This window comes from Boleophthalmus pectinirostris, unplaced genomic scaffold (assembly GCF_026225935.1).
Source record: "Boleophthalmus pectinirostris isolate CB_2022bp ecotype Guang Dong unplaced genomic scaffold, ASM2622593v1 HiC_scaffold_13, whole genome shotgun sequence".
NCBI classification, from domain to species: Eukaryota; Metazoa; Chordata; class Actinopteri; order Gobiiformes; family Gobiidae; genus Boleophthalmus; species Boleophthalmus pectinirostris.
In genome coordinates, this window is record NW_026571036.1 from 15,100,600 (window position 1) to 15,122,829 (window position 22,230).

Consider the following 22,230-nt stretch of genomic DNA (forward strand, 5'->3'; position numbering starts at 1 on the left):
CTGCTACAGAGGTACATGTAGAGCACCTCCAGCGTGATGTTGCTGCGAAATATCAATAACTGCACAGGTGGTCTGGCAACAGTTAATTTGTGTAATCCTTGCATATTCTTTGATCCAGTGTTTTGTCTCTTCTGCTCACCTCTGCTGACAACACTGCCCTTGTTCTTCAGGCTCATCTGTTCAATTACATAAGAACTGACTTTTGTCCTTATCAAACACCACACTTCTATAAGAGTAACCCAGCCTGTGATCCCATGTGTCGTTGTGTGGAGCTCTGGAGCAGTCTGTACAGATCAGGTAAAGAGAATGGGCCCGTTGTGAGCATGGTTTTGTATTAAAGGTTGTGGTCTGAAATCTGCAGCTTTGATCTCCTCATATGATCCACAAAGGCTCACGGCTGGAGGAGCTGAGAACGTAAGAGAGAAGCACATGTCTCCTGCCCCGAGTTCACACGATTTCAATACAAAACAATGCACATAAAACCACAGAATCGGACTGTAGGGGGCGCTATATGTAGACAGATGTAGTTAAATAAAAATGCATATCAGGTAAACTCCTCAAGCTAAAGTACAAGACAAGCTCAAGATCCAGGTCCCCATTGCTCCGTTTTCTACCAATGTTATAACATTGTTCTCTCATCAGAAACCTGCCTGAAGAGGTTTTAAATGTCCATTCATGTTTGAGTAATCTGTTTGAGTATCTAGTGATCTCTCTTGGCCCCTATTCAAATTCTCTTTCTGTTTAGCTGTAAGATTCTGTGCAGATTCTGCTCGGCTGGTTTTCATAAATATACAAAAGCATGATACAAAATAATGCACTACAACTTCACAAACCTGATGTGATGTGCGGTAGTTTCATTACTGGAATGTAACGCAAAAGTGATGTGATAGCGCTCTGAACGGAGGATGACTTAGCGCAGAGAGCAAATGGAGAAGAGACTCAGTAGCCAGGCTGATGCCACCTAGTGCCTCCGCTTAATTTAATTTCTCTCCAGGAACTAAGTCAGGAATCAAAATACACTAGATGGTTCGCAAAAAACCCCAGAAGTGCAAGTTCGGCCACCAGCCAATCAGTGAAGAGTCATATATTCTGTGTTGGCAACGATTCCGGAGTTCGAGGATTTAAAGCCGGAACAAAGAGAATGTTTGGTGAATTTTATCAAGGGGAAAGACGTTATTGTTCTTCTTCCTACTGGATTTGGGAAAAGCTTAATACACCAGTTAACCCCATTAGTGGCGCATGACATATGTCACGACCAAATAGCAGCGATTGGTTAAATGACAAAAAGTGCCATCTACTGTCGAGCGAACGAATTCTAACACTGTGATAAATCAGGCTAGAGACTCAGTGCATCAAAAACAAAAATGAAAATTATTAAACATATTAATACATCATTTTCAGCAAATATAGCATTTTCAAAACAATAAACTGTAATGTAAAATGGTGATTAAAATATGTTATGTGTTAGAAATGAATCAAATTCTTCACTGGTGTTGTCTTTATCAGGAAAAAGCTGTTACGCATGCATCGTTATAAGATGACATCAAAACTTTTAACTGATACATTTGCAGTGACAGTATACAAAATACAAGATAGTCCGAAAACTCTGAATCTCTGAAAACTGATTTAAAACATATTTTCAGGATGTTCATGATCCTGTTTAAGTGAAAAACTGAAAAAAACAATGGGCCAGCAAGTTTGTGACTGTAATTTTAAACTGCACAAATCAGCTCACCTGTCGTAGCTTCAGCTAAATCAGTTCTTTTTGGTCCAATTGTGTGAAAATAAAGCTCAAATTAAGCTCAGATAGAGTAGTGCTAACAGTTAGCACTGCACCTCCAGGGAATAGTGACAACATCAGCTGCAAAGAACAAATACAAGCTGATAACTTTATATGGACACAGTGGAAAAAAGTCCCAATTTGTGACATCATTTACAATTCGCTGATTCTGAGTTTTTTCCTGGTAAACTTGAGATGACGCAAATCCAAAATGTAAAAATTTTCCAAACTGACCGTTGACCCTTGAACCCTGCCCTTCATCTGTGTCCGGACACTGAGGAGGCCTGGAACTTATAATATATGTGATGCGCTCTGAAGGTGGAGTGAGTGTGGAGAGCAAAGGAGAGCAAAAACAAATGGGAAACTGTGAACTGTTTTCGGCAAATATAGCATTTTCAAAAGAATAAAAAGGTAACATGGAAATCCAAATATGTTATGTGTTAGAAATGAATCCAACTCATCACTGGTGTTGTTTTTACTGGTAGTTTGCAGAGCTTTAAGTATCAGTATTGGTATCTGAGAAGATGACCCCAAACCTTCAAATACAATGGGATAACTCTTTATGGACGCAGTGGAAAAAGCTCCCAATTTGCAACGTCATTTAAAATTCTTTGATTCTGAGTTTTGTTTTTTTTTTCTTTCCGGCAGACTTGAGATGACGCAAATCCAAAATAGAAAAATTCTCCAAGCTGACCCTTGACCTCTGACCCATGCCCTCCATCTGTGTCGGAGCGCGCCTGTCTGAGGAGGCTTGGCCCATATAAGCCCATGAGCCTGTATTGAGTGTCTGTTGGAGTGGATCGTGTTACATAAGCGCAGTCCTGGAGGATCTCATGACAGCTGTAGTAGATTTTCTTGCTGAGCTCGGTCATATCGCGTTGCAGCCGCAGCGAAGCCAATTAAGGAGAGTGACGTACAGTTACTCTTCAAGCATTAATATTTGATGAACAGAAGTAGGTAGTACTCACTTACATTTACTTTAAGGAAATTGTACTTTTCAACAGCATACTTAAGAAATATTTGTATTGAAGTAACAATAAAGAAAAAGTTTTAGTTAAGTCTACAAGAGACAAAAGCTTGATGTGGACAATAAGAAATGATTTGAATATTTGCATTTCGCTCCTTCAGATATAATTTATTTTTTTAATTTTGTGGTTTATCCTTTGAAAATAAAAGATTTTATGCAATGTCCTTCAGATTACATGAACTTCAAATTGCAAGTCAGACGTTACTCTTTAAGTTACTCTTACTTAAATAGAACTTTCCCCAAATCATTTACACTTGAGTGATCTCCTGGACCATCACTCTGTACTTCTACTCGAGTTAGGGTTTTCAAAAGTATCGAAACTCAGATACTAACTGATAGTAAAAAAAGCATTCTGACCAGAACTGAAGAGGCAGCTTGGATGAGCTGCGAAACATTTTCCACTTAAATAAATGTTTGTCCAGTTGACAAATTGAATTTCTCTTTTGCCATGGATTCTACCTGAATGACTGAGGGACTCTACACACACAATTTAAAACTAGTATCAAAACTAGATACTCTTTTGAGGACTATCAATACTAAAAAAGTCACATTCACAGGACACAAATGAACCTTTTCTGAATAGTTTTAGAATGATGTTGATCTGCATCAGAACAAGTGTCAGAGCACATAGACTAGTACACACACATGGACCAACATGAACCTACTGCACCACTGACCATTACACACATATAACACACATGGAATAGAAAAGGAAGTACTACGCTTAAATGTTCAAAATCAAATCTTATTGTCTATTGACTTATTATTGTGGTATTAGAATCAGTATTGAGTATCGAGTCTATTCTTTAATATTGAAATCTAAATATTTGCTCTCCATAACGGGTGAGAGACAGAGGTGTGATCAGTTGTGTTCAAACTGCAGAGCTGGGAGGCATGTTTCCACCAGCGCTGTGAAGCTTCTGTTATGAAAGAGGTAGACTACCACATGACTGGTCATATTGTGCTCCATCTCGCCTGCAGCCTGCTGCTCCCACACAGGACCACTGCTGATATTTCAAACTCCATTTGGATACTAAGGAAGAGACTCGATACTCAATACTCGATATGGATCCTGATACCACAGTGAAAACATTCATTTATTTACACAATAGAATGTGATTTTCAACACTTTAACACTGGAAAGCTCTTATTGTTGTTTATCATCTGTTAGCAGCACCTGTTTAAAACAAGTCTTTGTTCAATATTGGCCTCACCACAACACTGACCACCAGTCCCATAGGCAGTGATACAGACGCAGTAAAATATTGCAGTAATACGGACGCAGTAAGGTACTGCAGTACTACAGTGACTGAAATTGTCATTTAAACCACCAAAGCTCCAAANAGGAGGAGACACGCCCCTGTCTCCCCCAAACGAGGAGGACACATCTCGCCTCCCATTGGCTGCCCTCTCAGTTTCTCAGTTTTCCTCGTTGTATGATTGGCTGTCGGGCAAAAGCATCTGCGGCTCTTGGTGGCAGCTGTCCTCGAGTCTGTGTAGAGGCTTTTGCAGCGGAGGGGATCTGGATATCTGGATAAAACGGGTAAGAAATTTGACAACATACCGATGAATTACGATTTTTTTTCATATCTTACGAAATGCAGAGAGTTGAAATTGCGCTGATGTTTGATGATTTAAAGGTGCATTCAATAATCTTGCAGATTATTTCATTTTACACGTTTTGTTCCATTCATTCTCTGCTTGTGTCAAAATGTCACCAATTTGAACACAATGGCAAAGAGATAAAACGACTACACTCGCGTAATTATGTTATAATTTTCGCCATATTCGACATCTGACTGTTATTTATGAGGGACAACTACAATATGGCCAAATATGATTAAATAATATAATATCGACTGGGAGTATTGAAGGGACAGGTGAAAACTGGCATCTTTTTGCACTCGACGTCGAAAAGCTTATAGAGATTTGACTCCTTTTTGTGCACCATCTTTGCCATACACAGCAAGTGCAATTGTTGGGCATTGTGTAATTCTATTGTGGTGCTATTACTTCCTATAAGACCAGGTTAGGGCCAGTGATGCGATAAGTAATACATACAGTCGGGTTTTCTGTCCAGAACACGGTGCACCCACGTTGTAAATAACTGTCCATCATATTTCGCGATGCGGACTTTACGCACAGCTCCTGTTTGATGATTTAGACATATTAACATTTTTTTCTTCAGTGATTCGGCAGCTGTTTAGTGATTCATGATGGGGGTTAAAGGGTCTTTAATGCAGCACATCGATTTGAATACATTACATTCAGTTTGCCATGATTACGCATTCCCACGTCTGAGTAAAAACCTTGCCAAGACATTTTACTGATTTTTTAATTATACGTTGTCATCAAAATTAAAGAGACTAATTGTAAAAGATAACATATCATTAACCCCCTTCAGTTGCCACCGGTTGCATCACTTACATAATGAGATAGTTTTATCTGGTTGGACCTTCGCTGTCTGCCTGGCTACATGTGCACTGATGCTGCCACACCCCTCTCAGCATCACCGCATGTAATGTCCTATCTATTACACTGTGTACTTTTCCTGCAAAATGATCGATGTCCCTGAGCCTGTTTCTGCTTGGTCATGTACATGTTAACATAGGCATACTCAACAAGTGTCTGGAAGGTAATTAGTCTGTAATTGTCATTCACACAATGATTTTGGCGCAGGTGTGGTCATTTCCTCTGTAACATCGTACAAGATGAAATGTACAAAAGAAAAACAGACTCAGACAGACTTACTTTTAACTAGGGCTGTCACAATAACTCATTTTGTGTGCGCTATATTGCTGAAGTAAATATAGACTATTAACAATAATACTGAAACCAAACCATAAACCAGAATTATCCCCTAAAAGGTATTCTAAATAAGGTGTAACAATATCCAAGTGTCATGATACGATATCATCACAGTATGAACCTCATGGTACGATATTTATTGCGATATCATGGAAAAGCTCATAATATGGTGGGAGACTCACAATTAGGAATGTAACAATATCCAAATCTCTCGGTATGATATTTTCACGATATATATTTCATGGTATGATATTTATTGCTATATTTTGGTGGAGGCAAACAAAACTGTTAATATGCTACTTTTTCCTCTTAAAATGCCCTTGACAAGACTCAATCCAAAGAACTAAGCCTTAAAAGTTCTTAGAACTGTTCTTCTTGTAGTCTACACAGAAATGAAGAAAAGGATTATGGTCTATGTAGTTCCCTCTGTCTTTTTTCAAGCTATTGCTGTACCATAACTCTTAAGTTAAGCAAAGATGCTTGTAATTCGATATACTGTGATGGTCCATGATATTATTGTAAGAACTTTGACAATACGATATCACGATATTTTGGGTATTGTTACATCCCTAATTCTAAATGTACAATATTGTTAAAACATGAGCTGCAATAAATATATAACAGAATATAACGCTTAGGTAATTAGATATTATCTATAATGAGTCATAGAAGTTCACAATTCAACTTTCTGGTGCTCAAATCTCATTGTAGTATAGAAAAATAATCAAAAACTTTCCCAGTAGTACAAAATAATAAACCCAATAAATATTGACTGCAAAAATTATAATCCCACCTATCATGTATTGAATGATAAGTTTATAGTAATTATTGTGACAGGCCTACTTGTAGCTAACATGTTACAGAGCCAATTACAGAGTCCATGTTGTAGTTGGTCTTCCCTATAATCTTTACTGTTCTATTACTACTTAGCTCTGTTGTCTTCTCTATATCTTGCATCAGTGAACATCAGGATGCCATTAATAATTTATTTCATTCAACAGGCTTCTTCAATCTTTTTTATGTGCTAAATTAAGATGGACGATTCAGATAAGTTGTAAACAAGTCTCTGTAAATAAATAATCATGTTACCTACTTAGCAAACCATTCTTGCACACTATATTTAAGACCTTACTTTCATTATTACTACTGCTACTACTATCACTACTACTACCACTACTACTAAATACTGCTATAGATCTACTTCATCCATCAAAGACATCACAGCTTTTATTACTACTGCAATACTAGCTACACTTCTCCTCCTCTTCCCCTATTGTACCCAGACCCGTCGACAGAAATTTGGGGGCCCGGGGCTAGAAGCCTCTAACCTAATTCTGGGTCTTATTCTGGGTCCCTAAAATCCTGCAGACCCCTTTGTCCCCCTCATCTACTACCCTGATTGTACCACATGTACTATTTCTTCTACCATCACTGTTTCAAACTACTGTGGTCTGTGGTCAGTCCAGTCTTTACTTTACAGACAGTTCAAATTAATAAGGCTTGTAGGATTTCCATTGTGTCAGTTAGAAAATATTCAAAGGAAAAAACACTTAAGATGTTATTTAACTTAGTGTCAAGAAGTATACATGTAACATTTTCTTTTATGGCTTCAGTTGAGTTAGCCCAGATACAAAACAGATACAAATTAAGGCTACTAATACTAGTTTTGTAACTCTTTAGAACATGTATCAGTACTGGAAAATGTACCTTTTCTGAATAGTTTTTGATTTGTGTTGACCTGTATCAGAACTAGAGTAGAACCACACTAGAAACTGTAAATATTTTGTGCTGAATATATGAAATTCAACCATGCCAACACCCAAAGTGTCTCCTTATTGTAATAATCTATTCACTAATGGTCCAATCATCCGTGCTCCTCCAGTCTATCTCCTCATCGCTGTTTGTCTTTACACGACTCTCCATCACAGTTGGATGGTCAGAGCGTGTTGCTTTTGACATTTTAAACCCTCCCTTGTGAGCGTGACGGTACCTCCATGTGACTGTGTGTGTGTACGTGTGGTGTGTGTGTGTGTGTGTGTGCGTGGGCGTGTGGACCAGGGCAGGAGTCAGCAGCTGTCCGCTCAGCTCTGCATCAGCTCTCACATTTGACGGAGCACATGTTAGGCCCAAACACATCCCGGGATTTTCAGATTGTTTCTAAATGTGTCGCCTTGATCTAAAAATACATCGCACTTTTGTTCATGTCTGGCTGCAGGGTTTATTGTTTTGGTTGTTTCCAACATATGCTCCTGTTAATGTTGTTATTTAAGGTAAGGACATTAAAACAATATGACAACATTAACTCAACAATAACAATACACAGTTACATTGTATTTTAGTATTTAGCATTCCTGAAATGAGCTAAAATATGCTTGTCTTGATTGGGGTTCAAGAGTCACAAAATAAGTGAATGAATAAGGAGACTACACAGAATTTCCACCTTATACCCTTGTTTGAAAGATAAAGTCTATGCTCTTTTTCAAAACTCTTCACCTAGTCTTGCAGCTTTTTGACATAAAGTTACTATATACTTGATATTCTCAACAAATACCTTTCATTTATTCAATAACTATGTGTGTACTATGTAACTTTTTAGTGAGAGAGTCCACATCCAGCTCGATTCCATGGATACGTGATAAGTTTGCTGATATGATGTTAGTGTCTTACTTTATTTCCTTCCTAACTACAGCTTAAAAGTGCATTGTGTAACTTTTCTAGTGGAGGGTCTGTCAAATGCTTTTCTCTGTGGAGATGTTATTGCTTTGTCTGGAATGTTTCACAGTATGGCATTAAACCTTTCTATCATCGTGGAGACCAAACCAGACCAAGCTGCAGGTCAGATCTGTGGAGAGGCAATGCCACTCACAGTCAGAATGCCTGACTTTTTAGGTATTTTTGAGCTATAAAACCACTTGTAATTTAGTAATTGTTTGATAGAGCTGTGTAATGTCATACTGCCGAACATTCCAGGTAGAGCAGTGACATATCCATAGAAACAAGCAGGTGATGGATCCCCAACCAAAAAGTTACAAAGGCTAATGCATTTAAGTGTAGTACCCTTACAGTGACAGTGACTGTGTATGTGACGCTTCACTGAGAGGAATAGACTGACTGTGCACTGTTAGATCTGTGGTCCTGAAAGTGCTGATGTAGAGAGCTGCAGTAACAGACACTATTCTTACTATGGCTAAGGGCATTGTGCTGTGACCCCCTGCCGCTGCTGCTGATTCTCATTCATTATTCATAGACCTGACTAAACACTGTGGACTCGGTGTGTCCATGGCACATGTTCATATGAGATCATTTCAAATAACACTGGACTGATGTATACCAAGTGTTCAGAGGCAGCTGGTCCGTGTGTGTCGGTGACACAGCAGAATCAGGACACACTTTATTGACGTGTCAAGAATAGATATACATTTTTTACTTTGTGTCTTTGGAGTTTTTTTAATCTTCAGGGAATATTTTAGGCAGTCGAGAGTTTTAGTTTTTGGCGAAAATCAGACATCTGGGCTGTGTAAATCATGAGCACCAAGACACATATGATCCGTGGGTCAGTTGGGCATTTTTTTGCCTTCTTCTTTCCAAAGTTTGCTGGTTGGCATCCGTTCCTGGCACTAGCAAAGTTGGTACATCTATCGAACTACAGATTGGTGGTTCAATCCCAGCTTCCACAGGTGCATATTGATGTTGTGTTGTTGGGCAAGACACTAATCCACTTCTACCTTACTGGTGTGTGACTATTGTTCCAGCTTTCATATTGAAGTCAATATAGTAATTATTATGACAGGCCTAAATGTGTCCATGTAATCATTTATTTTACAATTTTCCTGAAATGGTCTGGGAATAGGGACCTTCTTGCTTTGAGGTAATAGTGGTGGTGATAAATAAACTATTGTTGGTAAGTACTAGTAAGGTAACAGTGGTACTATATGGCATTAATTTATAATAACAAAGTGGACACCTTCGAGCTGATCTTTAAAGACAGTCTTCACTCTTGTCTTGTCACTCACACCACATCAACACATCTGTCACATGTTCACAGGCTGCTTCTCATCCTCTCAGACAGAAACAAGCTTCAGTGTTGTCACTTCAAACTGCTGTCTCTCTGAAACCACATCCATTCTGCTGTCAATATTTTCACCACATTGTCACTGATTAAATATTCTTATCACAACACCACTTTGGCACTAAAGGAATATGTCAGTCATACAGGTCCTTGGTTGGAAAGTAACTGATTACAAATACTCATTCACTCAAATCATTTTAAGTCAGTAACTGCACTTCATTACATTTTCTCTCCTAGACATTACTGAGTTCCAAGTCCCAGTTGTCCTAATCCACAGTTGTCTCATCACTGTCCGTGCTTGTTTCTATGCCTACAAACATTTGACTGCATTCTGATTGGCCAGCTTTGAGAATATGTGGATTGCAATTTAAAATCAAGTTTTGTATTTTACTTTATCTACTATACTTTACTTTATACTTACTAAGTGCACATTTAGCAGCAGCACTTGTATATTATTTACTCCATAACTTTTACTAAAATTAACATTTCAGTATGTGTATTTGTTCCATCAATGTAAAAATCTTGCATGAATATTCAAAAGGTAATTATTTTCAATGATTACTAATAAATAATGCTGTGTCCATTTGCCTGTTGAGTCAGCATTCCTGTTCCCACTCTCTCTCACTGGTCAGCTGTGTGGGTTTGGACCTTGCAGAGTAAATGGAAACTAAGATCAGCTTAAGCTTAAATCTTTAATTATAAGTTAGTGCAGACCTCTGTTTGGTGGTTTCTCATAGTCATTTATTTCCATGCTATTGCAGCTACAATTGATCCAGACAGTTCATTAAAAAGTAGTTATTAAATATGCTTTCTTGTCATTGGTTGTGCATCTCTATCCTTATTTCTGCTCAAGTTCAGTTTGCCATCTGGGTATGTGCAGTCTCCTCTGTGTGTTAAGTATAGGCTGCCCCGCTCATCTCCACGGTAACAGCTCTTTTATCCCACTCTGTATAAAGCCTGTGGGGCTGCTTTCTGCATTGACCCCCTCCTCCCTGCTTACCATACAGCTTCATCGCACACTCAATATACGATGACCTGAATTTACTTACACCTCTATCATTGGTACATGTTTTTGGTTTAATAGATTTTTAATAGTTACAGTTTTAGTAAAAATTATTTACTAGTAGTGTGTCACACTTATTTAATTTCAAACTCAATTTTGATATCAATACCAGTTTTGATACTAGTTTTGATTAATAGTTGGGTATTGATACTTATCACAACCCCAATACTGCTGCTACTGCTGCTAGAACTTGTAATCCTGCCACCACTACTACTGCTACTGCTACTACTACTACTGTTAATACTACATTATTACCATTATTTAATATTTTACTTATTAATTAGCATACTCTGCTATAATGTCTGTTATATGATATCAATGAACGTAAAACAAGTGAGTTATTGATAAACCAGCTACAACATAAATACTGCTTAAATTCTGATGGCACAACGAGTACATACCGTATTATTATACTGTTTCTGGTGTATAATGATAATTTATTTAGCTTTTTTTTTCTTTCTTTTTTTTTTTTTTTTTAACATTTTGCTATCTATAACAACAACACTTGCATAACACTCCTCCCTTTCATCCCTCCTTCTCTCCACTCTCTCTCTGTCTCTCTCTTCTCTCTATTCTCCTCCATCCTTCTGTCTGTTTTGTTTGACTGAGGTCCATTGTGTCCTGGACCACATTGCACACAGCCATCCATCCATGCAGAATACAAACTGCAGAGCAACTTTAAAGAACACTAAAGCTAGCTAGCCAGCTGATGTAAAGGTGCACTATTTCACTTTTCTGTTGGAGGGTCCAACACCTACGTGTCTCAATGCAAATATAATGGCTTTGCATGGCATTATACTGTTCTCTATTGTATTTCTTGAGATCCAGGCATTTTAATTTCTAAAGAAAGTTTGAAACATGCATTTCATTCTTTCTCCACATCTCACTTGGTCTAGTAGCTTAACTTCAGTGCAGTTCCATCTAACAATGATCTTCTGACAAACTACACATACTTCTTCTGACTATTGTTTCGACTTTTGCTCTTTCTCAGTCTCTTCTCTCTGAGTCACATTTCAGATCATGCAGAATGTAAATTATAAATCCTCTGCTTGGTCCTTTGAATATTTTATGGAGTAAGATAAAACTCTGAAAGCTCAGAGCCCGGAAAGGTGAAGTCTCTCGGGAAAAAAGTGTCATGAACTGTAATACATGAATCAGCATTGAATTAAAAGCTGAGACGATCGTGACTTTGCATAAGACAGTGTGATTAGGGAAGTGAAGGAAGACAGAACAAAGACTGTATTTATGTGTGGGGTATTAGAGTAGCTGTGAACAATCTCTAGACACTTTTTCAAAGGTGTCCCAGTGTTGTTCAGTTTGCTTTCATCAAGTGACTGACTTAAGCTGTTTGTTAGACACTGCAGCATCAGGAAGCAGATCTATGAGGCAGATTTCAACACTGACTTTAAATGTTGGATGTGCAAATAGTAGATTCTTTCAATAAATCTCATATTCACAGACATTGTATACATGTGTTTAGTCCTGTTTTAATCCTGTTAATCTGATCAGGTCCAGGTATAGTATAAGTCCAGATATCCAGCTCCTGGTTTAGTCCTATTTTTTATTTTATTTTTTTGCAGGACAATGTCGGCCAACGCAGGGTCCATGCGAATTCTCATCAAAGGAGGAAAGGTGGTCAATGATGACTTCACCCATGAGGCAGATGTCTACATCGAGAATGGAATCATCCAGCAGGTACAAGAACTAGTTTAACTCAGTTTTATAAACTTGTTTGGTGATTTATGAAACATTTTATATTCTTATAATAATAATAATATGTCTATGTCGTCTTGAAAGTTGAAACTGCATATTATAATTTTTTTTGCATATTACAACCCTTCCATCCAAATGTGTGTTGTGTCCCTGATCAGGTTGGTAAGGAGCTGATGATCCCTGGAGGGGCTAAAGTCATTGATGCCACTGGGAAGCTGGTGCTTCCTGGAGGCATAGACACCAGTGTTCACTTGGAGCAGACCTTTATGAACGCCACCATCCAGGAGGACTTCTACAGTGGCACCAAGGTACTTGCACTGAGTTTAACCACTACTCCAGAGCAGCTTGTATGATTCTCTGACCAATACATTTTAGCAACAATATTTCTTTTCCATTACTTGTGCAAATTTATATGAAATACATCTATTTTAATAATCAAAACAGTGATTATGAATGAATATGAATATGTAACAAGATAACAAAAAATACTCTTGGTGATATATTGATATGGCAGTCCACGATAATGATACTGTACTCTCAATATATGTACAAAAAGACACTGATTATTCTCACATTCATGGGGTTCAGCTACCTGTCTATAGTTGCAATTTTCATATGACAGCTGTGTTCACTTGACAGCTGTGCTCACAATAGCAGATTAGTGCACTTGTTACGTAATTAGATAATTGCCTACAGTATTTGTGGAAGTATGAGCACTGACAGGTGTGCTTGGAGAGTTTAAAGGACAGTAATGACCACATGTGTATAGTGCTGTAGGAAGTCCCGAAACAGCTGTCACCAAACAGAGCAAAGACACGCCCTTCTCCCACAACTGTTCCTGCTTTTCCTGTGAATACCCTGCATGTTTTCTGCTGTCCCCAGAGACTGAGCCTGATGGAAGATTTACTAATTAAAAGATTTAAAATTTTAATGAACGAAGTCATTGTCCCATCGGCAGAATGTAACCCTATGAGGATATAGCTTTCTCTTTTTCTATGGGTGTAAGTTACAAGACAAGAGAAAGCATTTGTTGGAGATAAGTCTGGATTAACATAAAAATTTAAATGAAATGCCTCAATCCATGACTAATGCCTTAATAACTCCACAAGCTTTTAAGTTTCTCATTACATTCCATTATCCATTCACATTTGAAAAAAAAAAATTCACCTGTCTTATTCAACCACTTTCTATTAATCAACGCCTTTGGAATAGTACTGATATATTTTACAGTGGCTTATCCATTTCTGGGTTTCAAATGACATAATACAATTTTTTAGGCCTATAATATTTAATACAGATGGGGGCCAGTTTAAGCTAATGTAGTTAGAATGCAGATTTTTGTTGAGTTTTGGGGTCTAATCATTAATAAAAATGATAAGGTTTCACATTTATGAATTTATATTTTGGATATTTAAAGGCAAAGCACAATGTTATCAATAGAAATACTGTCTCTTGCCCCCCATCATCACATTTTAGGATCTAAAAACTACTAATAGGTTTCAGATTTGTGAATTATTAGGACCGTTGTCATAATGATGAACCATTTAAGGCAAAAGTTGTATCGTTTTAATGAGGACAAGCTCTCAAAATGTATAACATCAGGATTGTATTTATATTTATTCAAGTACAAAATTAAAACATAGCCTACCGTATATTTTTTCAGTTCTATTTCTGTATATTTTTCTTTATTTATTTAAGAAAAAGAGATTATTTTGAGTTTGTTCCTGAAGTGAATTTCCTGGAGAATCTGTTGTCAGTGTGATGGCAGAGCTTTAGCTGCAGCAGGGGCTTTAGAGACAGGCTCTAGTCCAGAGGAATGCCAGCTGAAGTGGGTTGATTTGTGTGTGTGTCTGTGGGGAGGGGGGGTCATATGCCAGTCCACCCCTGCTCCCTGTCATCCCAACTCAGAGCAACCATCACCCCCCACAAAATCAGAAAGACCCCGCAGCCATGGCAACCGGTCCAGTGTAGCAGCAAGATCTCCCACAGAAATTTAGCATTCCTCTCCAATCATAAATACACAGCTCAAGCAGCCCCATTGAAAAGTGTGCAGACATAGGCATTCAGAATAGCCAGTTTATGTGGTAATCAGGCACAACTTTAGAGCGCGTGTGGAATTGTGTCGTCTCTATGGTTACAGTGTTACCACGGAAACATCAGAACCCCCCAACTATTTCCCTCTGTCTGCATCCTCCGGCACGGCTCATTATTCTAAACCTGGCGGCTCCCTGCCACACACTCGTTTTATGAATTGGCCAGTGAGTGTGTTAAGAAAACTGGAAATGAAAAGTGTTTTGCTTTGGAACTTGAGCTGTTTTGATATTCTCAGTAAAAGACATGATGTTATAAACAGAATGAAATACTCACAAAATAATTTAGTAGAGCCTCTAATTCCTCTACCTGATCTCCCCAATATTGTGTAGTGACAAGTAAATATATTTCTTAGTATTATGGACTCTTTTGTAATGGTTTAGAAATGGTGCTAATACCAAGTTGTTAAATGGGATACACTTCCTTCACTTTTAATACACATACAGATCAGATCATGTGGAAATGTGTCCTTCTACATACTACTGTATTAGGCCTCTACTGTTGGGTACTATATTTATCTGTATGAACATATGAAGATTGCTCTAGTTATGACAACCATTTTTCCTGCACTTGTTCTAAATATTGTGGCCTCCTTCTGTCTCTCTCACTTTGATCCCCTTTCCTCTGGATTATGTTCACAGCAGGAGACTGGGCTCTTTAACAGAGTAACCCAGTGTTTGGTCTTTATGTGTACAGCAACATTTGCTGCAGTGCTTAGAGATAATGAAAGGACTGAATTTATGCAGCCTGACTACAGACATTACACTTCTAAAAACTGATTTGGTAAAGCTATTCCATTTTGGTTAGCCAACTGATTTTGGCTACATATTCATTTGATACAGATTTTACATAATGTGCCATTCCTAGTAAACCCCTCTGTGTTATCAAGGCTTTTGACAGTGACAGAATTTGCCCTTTTTTCATCATTTTTTAATCATATTCTAACAGTCTGTTACTAGGACATTTTTCTGCATTAGGAAACAATTCTTCACATTTGGCTACAATGTCCAGTCTAAAACTACAAATTCATTAAACTGTTCTAATAAATGTAAAAGTAACTAAAGATTTATTTTCAGGGCATTTCCAAGTAGACTACTCCATTACCATTTCACACCACAGTCACTAAATCTTAATTAAGGTCATGCTCTGACACAGTAAATCCCACAGTCCCTTGCTGCGATCCCAGTGTCCTCTGTCATCTCTGAGTCTGTCACACTGTCTCACACACCCCCACACTGACGAGACTGCATACTGTCTGTCTACATGCACAACATATGAAGCCATTTGCAAGCCTGACTTTGCAGATGATGCGGTCCCCATGGCAACGTGGTATGTTCTTAGGTGATTGATTGACAACCTTTTATCATCGTCCATCACAACATATGTCTACTCCTATTTTAAAAAGATGTTTTCATATCCTGTGTCACTCTTTATATTTTCTCGAGAACTTGTTATCTCAGCTTGATCTGTGTTAAATACAGTAGATAAAGCTGAAGGGTGGGGACATGTACTAGGCAGTGACAGAGCAGATTCTGTTGTCATGGCGACGCAAAGGTGCATTTTTCATTCATTCGACAGAAATTAGAAAATAGGCCGACCGTTCCTATTACTACACCACCCTTGTTTTCTCATCTTATGTATCCTAACAATTTTAATATTTGTAGTTAAAAGTATACAGTGAAGCAATCCAAATACAAGTGATGAACTACTGTATTTTGGTGTATGCTGAAACATTGATATACTACAGAGGACTACATTAGCGCTAGGTTATGGCTCATATTGATCTATCTTTTTTTTTTTTTTTTTTAAAGCAAAATAAAATAGCTTTCATGTCATTTCATTTCATTATTGAGTTCCTGAAAAATGAAGATCTTGATCACTGCTGTTTATCATAAAATACCCTTTTTTTTTCTCTGAAGTTTTAACTTTTAAAAGAGAGATGATTGGCTGTAGACATATAATTAAAAACAAAACAAAACAAAACAAAAAAACTATAAAATGTGACGCATTTCTCAACATATCTCTAGCCTACATGTTTGATTTCTATGCCATGAAGATTCACACTAGTTCATTTTAGACAAACAGTGGCACTTCATAAGGCTTTTTTGTCAGGGACTCGCACACAGCACTGTTATTGTCTCCTTCCTAATTATTTTCCCCTCTCTGTGCTCCATTGTCTTACCCCTAAATTTCCATCTCCTGTTCCTCTCCCCCAGGCAGCTCTGATGGGCGGCACCACTATGGTCATGGCTTTGGTGCTGCCCGAACAGCACTGCTCTCTGGTGGATGCTTTTGAGAAGTGCAAGGAGCTGGCTGATGCAAAGACTTGCTGTGACTACAGTCTGCATGTTGGGGTGACGTGGTGGGGACCCAAGGTAAAACTGAGAAACTGGAACTTAAATACAACCATTAAACACTTTACCTTGTAATCACACTTTTTTAAAATAAAGCTTGCAGACACATTTCAAAATATAGGTGAAATGTGAAGTGACCTAGATTAAACCTTTGTAGATCTGGGTTAACACACATGCTCAGTGGGCACATTATGCAGACGATATGATTCATTCAGCCTTTGGCTCAAAAGTCTGCTCCGCATCACCGGCTGGCTACTACTATGTGCCATATCCGATTATAGTAGGGGGAAACAGTGTAGTAGCATGCCGTCTGAAGGGATCTGTTTCAGTGTATTCACTTCAATATGAAATTAATATGATAAAAAAAAATTCTGACTGCCTTCTAATAAAGAGAAATTAACAAAACGTACACTTAGTACAGTGATGCATAATTTGAATAATTACATTTACAAATTATTATGATATATGTCTTCTTTTTTGTTTGGTAGTATTGTATCTTCCAAGCATGGACAGATGCTGTTTCTGAGCTAAAAGAAGGTGAATGAGCTTTGACCTCATTTCAGTGTTGCCTTCAGCTTTAACACCTTTTCACTACACTACACACTGTCTACACTACTTGATTATGGCAAATTATTGTTGGCATGTGTTATGATTTTTTTTCTTAAAACCCTCAACTTGTTACAATATTGAACATTTGTACTTTTTCGCATAATTATTATTGATTACATATAATAATGATAATAAACACTTAATTTTGACTGATACAGGCACACAGAATAATATAATAATTCAGATAGCATCGCGAATCTCATCTTACCTATCTCTTGTTAGGTTCGTAACGAGATGGAGGCCCTGGCACGGGAGCATGGGGTGAACTCCTTTCAGATGTACATGGCATACAAAGACATGATGATGCTGAGGGACTCTGAGCTTTACCAGACTCTGCAGACCTGTAAGGACATCGGGGCCATCGCTCGTGTCCACGCCGAAAACGGAGAGCTGGTGGCAGAGGTACGTCACTAATAACTAATTGGCTTTGTGCATTAAATTAAACACTTTTAATCATTTTCATAATATGTATGTTAGGGTGCCAAGGAAGCTCTGGAGTTGGGCATCACTGGACCAGAGGGGATTGAGATCAGTCGTCCAGAGGAGGTAATGATGTAGATAAAAGTATAAAAGGGTCAAATCAATTCTTACAGTTTACTTTTCTTACAGTTGGAGTCAGAAGCCACCCATAGAGCTATCACCATTGCAAATCGGGTATGTCATTACAACAGTATTTTATGATTCTGTTTGAGATACGCTAATCAACATAGTACATTGTTGTCCAGGCTCGCTGCCCAATCTACCTGATAAATGTGTCAAGTACATCTGCTGGAGACATGATTGCTGCTGCTAAGATGCAAGGTAATATATCTCTTCAGTCTGTAAGTATTGTGGATGTTGGCATATGTGGTGACTGTGTCTTGTATTTGTGATTTCAGGTAAAGTGGTCCATGCAGAGACCACAGTAGCTCATGCAGTACTTAGCGGGATGCAGTACTACCACCAAGACTGGGCCCACTCTGCAGCCCATGTCCTGGTACCTCCTCTCCGCATCGAACCCAACACACCCGGCTACCTCATGGGCCTGCTGGGAAAGTATGTACTCAAATGCCCCAAATCTGCAGGTGTAATTTTATTTTGACATTTCCTTTTTTTTTTTTTTTACAGTGATACCCTGAGTGTTGTGGCTTCAGAACATCGTCCATTTAATGTAAAGCAGAGGGCTCTTGGAAAAGAAGACTTCACTAAGATCCCTCATGGAGTAACTGGAGTCCAGGACAGAATGAGTGTCATCTGGGAGAGGGGAGTGGTAAGTAAACATGCGTTTATAGTAGCATTTATATTATATAGATAGTATTTAATGTGGAAATTATCATCTAGGTAACAGGAAAAATGGATGAAAACCGCTTTGTGGCTGTTACAAGCGCCAATGCTGCCAAAATTTACAACTTGTACCCACGTAAAGGGCGCATTATCCCTGGCGCTGATGCTGATGTGGTTGTTTGGGATCCAGATGCAACAAGGTGAGAAATTATTACCATAAAGTCTGCAACATCAAAATATATTATTATGTTTACTTTTAATAACTTTGTGTCTTCACAGGACTATCTCTGTGAGCTCCCAAGTGCAGGGTGGAGACTTTAACCTTTACGAGGGTCAGAGGTGCCATGGTGTGCCTCTGGTCACCATCAGTAGGGGGCGTTTGGTTTGTGAGAATGGTGTATTCATGTGCGCTGAAGGATCTGGGAAATACTATCCTCAGCGTATTTTCCCTGACTACCTCTACAAGAAGATGGTGCAGAGAGAAAAGGTTAATCAAATCATGTCTTTTTACTTGTGTTTTGTTTGCTTTACTAAATAAAATCCTGTAGAGGGAAACTGTCGCAATTTGCAAAATAAGACTGTATTGCACATATGACACCAGTATCTAATAGCCTAATAATACCTAATAGAATAATAATATAAATATATGATATGCAAACTGTTACTAATACAATGTTGAGAGCACTGTTCGAATGACCTTTGCCCCTAATTTGGCAGACAAAAAAACCCTAATATTGGCTCGCTTTCACTTAGAGCTTAGAAGCTCATTTCCTTGTTGCTACCAAACCCTCCTCCGCCTCCTGCTACATTTCCCTTTCAACACTAATTAGTACATTGTGTTGTACCACTCTCTCTATTTTTACTTTGTCAACTGCACCACTTAAGATTCCTGTTTAAGGCTTCGAAAAACCATTTAGGAGTTTAGTTGTTACATTTAAGATCTAGTTTTGAATAGCCTATAATTGTTTTTAAAGTTTGCTTGTAGTTTTTCAGTTAAAGCGACCACCTGTTCCTCTTTTGGTTGTGCTATCATTTAGGCTCTTGTCCCTCATCCCACTTTTTTTATTGGTGACAAAGAATTGGTGTATTGGCTTTCAGAGTTTTAATATGTTGGCACCTATTGCTGTCCAGCCAGTGATGACACTGAAAATCATATGGTATTATTGTATCCATTAGTATTATCTATGTGCTTAAATTTAGTCCATCCCTCCATGTCCCATCACATTCAACAACATATCCCTCTGTTACTACAGTTTGAGGTGGTGACCCTGTCTTCAGTACATAAACTGTGGTTTTTCATACATGTACTCAATCTTCTTACTCTGATGCCTTCATTTTTGCAGACTCAGGTCTATAAAGGAGTGGAAAGGGATCCATACTCCGGTGACGTTGCTAAAATTACAGTCACGATGAAAAAGGAACTTGGTCTGGGCCCTATTGACGGTGAAACTCCCAAAGGTGCACGAGCGCATCAGGGTGTCCGAGATCTCCATGAGTCCTCCTTTAGTCTCTCAGGTAGGATTTCATGTTTTCAATATTTTGATTAAACATTGCATTATGACCAGTGGCAGAAAAGAGAGTAAACAACTCAGAATATGTTCATATTATGATACCTATGTCTGCAAGTGGTTACAAAAAAGTTAATGGTTTTGAGTATGTGGAAAAATTTTGTCTATCGTGTATATTTTTGTTTTTTATATCACTCAGGATCTCAAGTTGATGACCATATCCCCAAGAGATCCTCTGCTCGGATCCTGGCCCCTCCTGGTGGTCGCTCCAGTGGCATTTGGTAATACATCGTGGAAATCTGCAACTCCGAGCCTCGTTTTCTTTATTTTTATTTTTGAACAACCAGGAAAACTGCACTGATTTACACAAGAATAGAGCTATGGGAATAATATATTACATGCAAGATTAACGATGTAATTGGACTATTCAAAGTTTACATACCTTAACTTAACGTCTTAACTAAAATGACTAGTTTTGGAGCTTTGCTAAAGTCATCATATCAGGAAATTAAGTATAGATTAATATTTAAGAAACCAGTACAGTTTTTAGTGGTTTAAAATCAAATGTTGACTGGATTATTTAAGTGAGTAATAACCCTGGAACCACTGATCTATCTTTTAGTCTTTCACGTATAAATCATACAGAACACAGTAGGCATAACAGCTGTAGACTTGTATGAAGATTTTGTGAATTATGTTTGTGACTAAACCTCCCACTGTGCTTGGCTTCCCGCTGCACTATGGGCCGGTCTGACAGTGTTTTTATTTCCATCGAATGATCTCTGCCGTGTGGTGATGAAATCCAACTGCTTCAAAGACACATTTGTGCTCTTTTTAAGTTAGACTTGACCCCTGCAAGGCTTACACATTCGCTGCTTGACAATGAAGACATTTATATCATGCTGCATAGGCTTTTTGAAAGCATCTTGACCTCCCCGATGTTGAAGCAAAGATGGAAACTGGTACAGTTGTAACAAATTCTGTCTTGTGGACTGCATGTTGCTCGGCTCTATTCAGACTCTGTGTAAAACAGGAAAGGTCATGAGGACAACTTGTTTGTACTACTACATATTATATCCAAAAAAATATAACTTGGTGGACATAGTGCCTTCTTATTCAGAATATTATGGAAGGTGCTAAAGTTAAAAGCTTGTGTGTATTCATTTGGATGCTGCTAACATGTTTAACATATCATTATGCACAGGTTAGTAGTTAAGGGTCTGACAATAGAAATATATTAAATAAAAATATTTTGATTGATATTGTCTGTAGCAATAGATTGTGGACTACTGGAATATGTATTATCATGTATTTAGTCATAAATATGTGCAATATGCAGCACCTACAGTAGCACCAAATGGATTTATAAAAACAACTCTTCTATTCGGAAAATAATAAGGGATTTACTGATCAAGTCTCCACAGGCAGGAAGATTGAGCTGCACAGGCGAAGACTGCTTCTCTCACCTCCTGATACTGTCCTTTTTACCTAACAGTATTACATTTATGCGTGATCACATCATTTGTCTGTGTATATTTAGGATCTCTGTATTTTAGTTAAAAGAACGTGCCAACATGACTCACCTGTGCCACATTAACGCTGTGCATGAGAAGCACCACATACCGTCAAGAAGCGTCATCTCTCTGATCAAAAATGGTGCTGTTTTTTACTATAAACCTGACATTATTTTATTGTGGATGAATTTGTTGTTTTGAAGGCATTAACTTCTCAGTGGCTGTGTGTTTGTAGATTCTTGTGGTGGACAGTAAAACTGTTGACTCTGTATGTGGCTGCTTGTTTCTTACCACAATTAAACTGTATCAAACCTATAACCTATAATAGTGTTTTTGCTATAAACATACAATTAATTTACTAATACAATAGCTTTAATTTGAGAATGATTACACATTTCAAATAGTTTTATCAAGTTCATATTATTTATAAT

The 22,230-nt window shown here is 38.0% G+C and overlaps 1 protein-coding gene across 1 annotated transcript; it reads left to right on the forward strand.

The window, feature by feature from the left end:
• Positions 1–4,279: 4,279 nt before the first annotated feature.
• On the forward strand, positions 4,280–22,041 carry LOC110168592 (dihydropyrimidinase-related protein 5-like). Its single transcript, XM_055149407.1, has 14 exons — positions 4,280–4,350; positions 12,328–12,442; positions 12,619–12,768; positions 16,768–16,926; positions 17,737–17,916; positions 17,992–18,060; positions 18,124–18,168; positions 18,240–18,315; positions 18,393–18,549; positions 18,622–18,763; positions 18,835–18,977; positions 19,057–19,264; positions 20,121–20,292; positions 20,485–22,041. Exons 2-14 carry the CDS (start codon positions 12,332–12,334, stop codon positions 20,568–20,570), a joined length of 1,698 nt encoding a protein of 565 aa, XP_055005382.1. The 5' UTR covers positions 4,280–4,350; positions 12,328–12,331; the 3' UTR covers positions 20,571–22,041.
• The last annotated feature ends 189 nt before the right edge of the window (positions 22,042–22,230 follow it).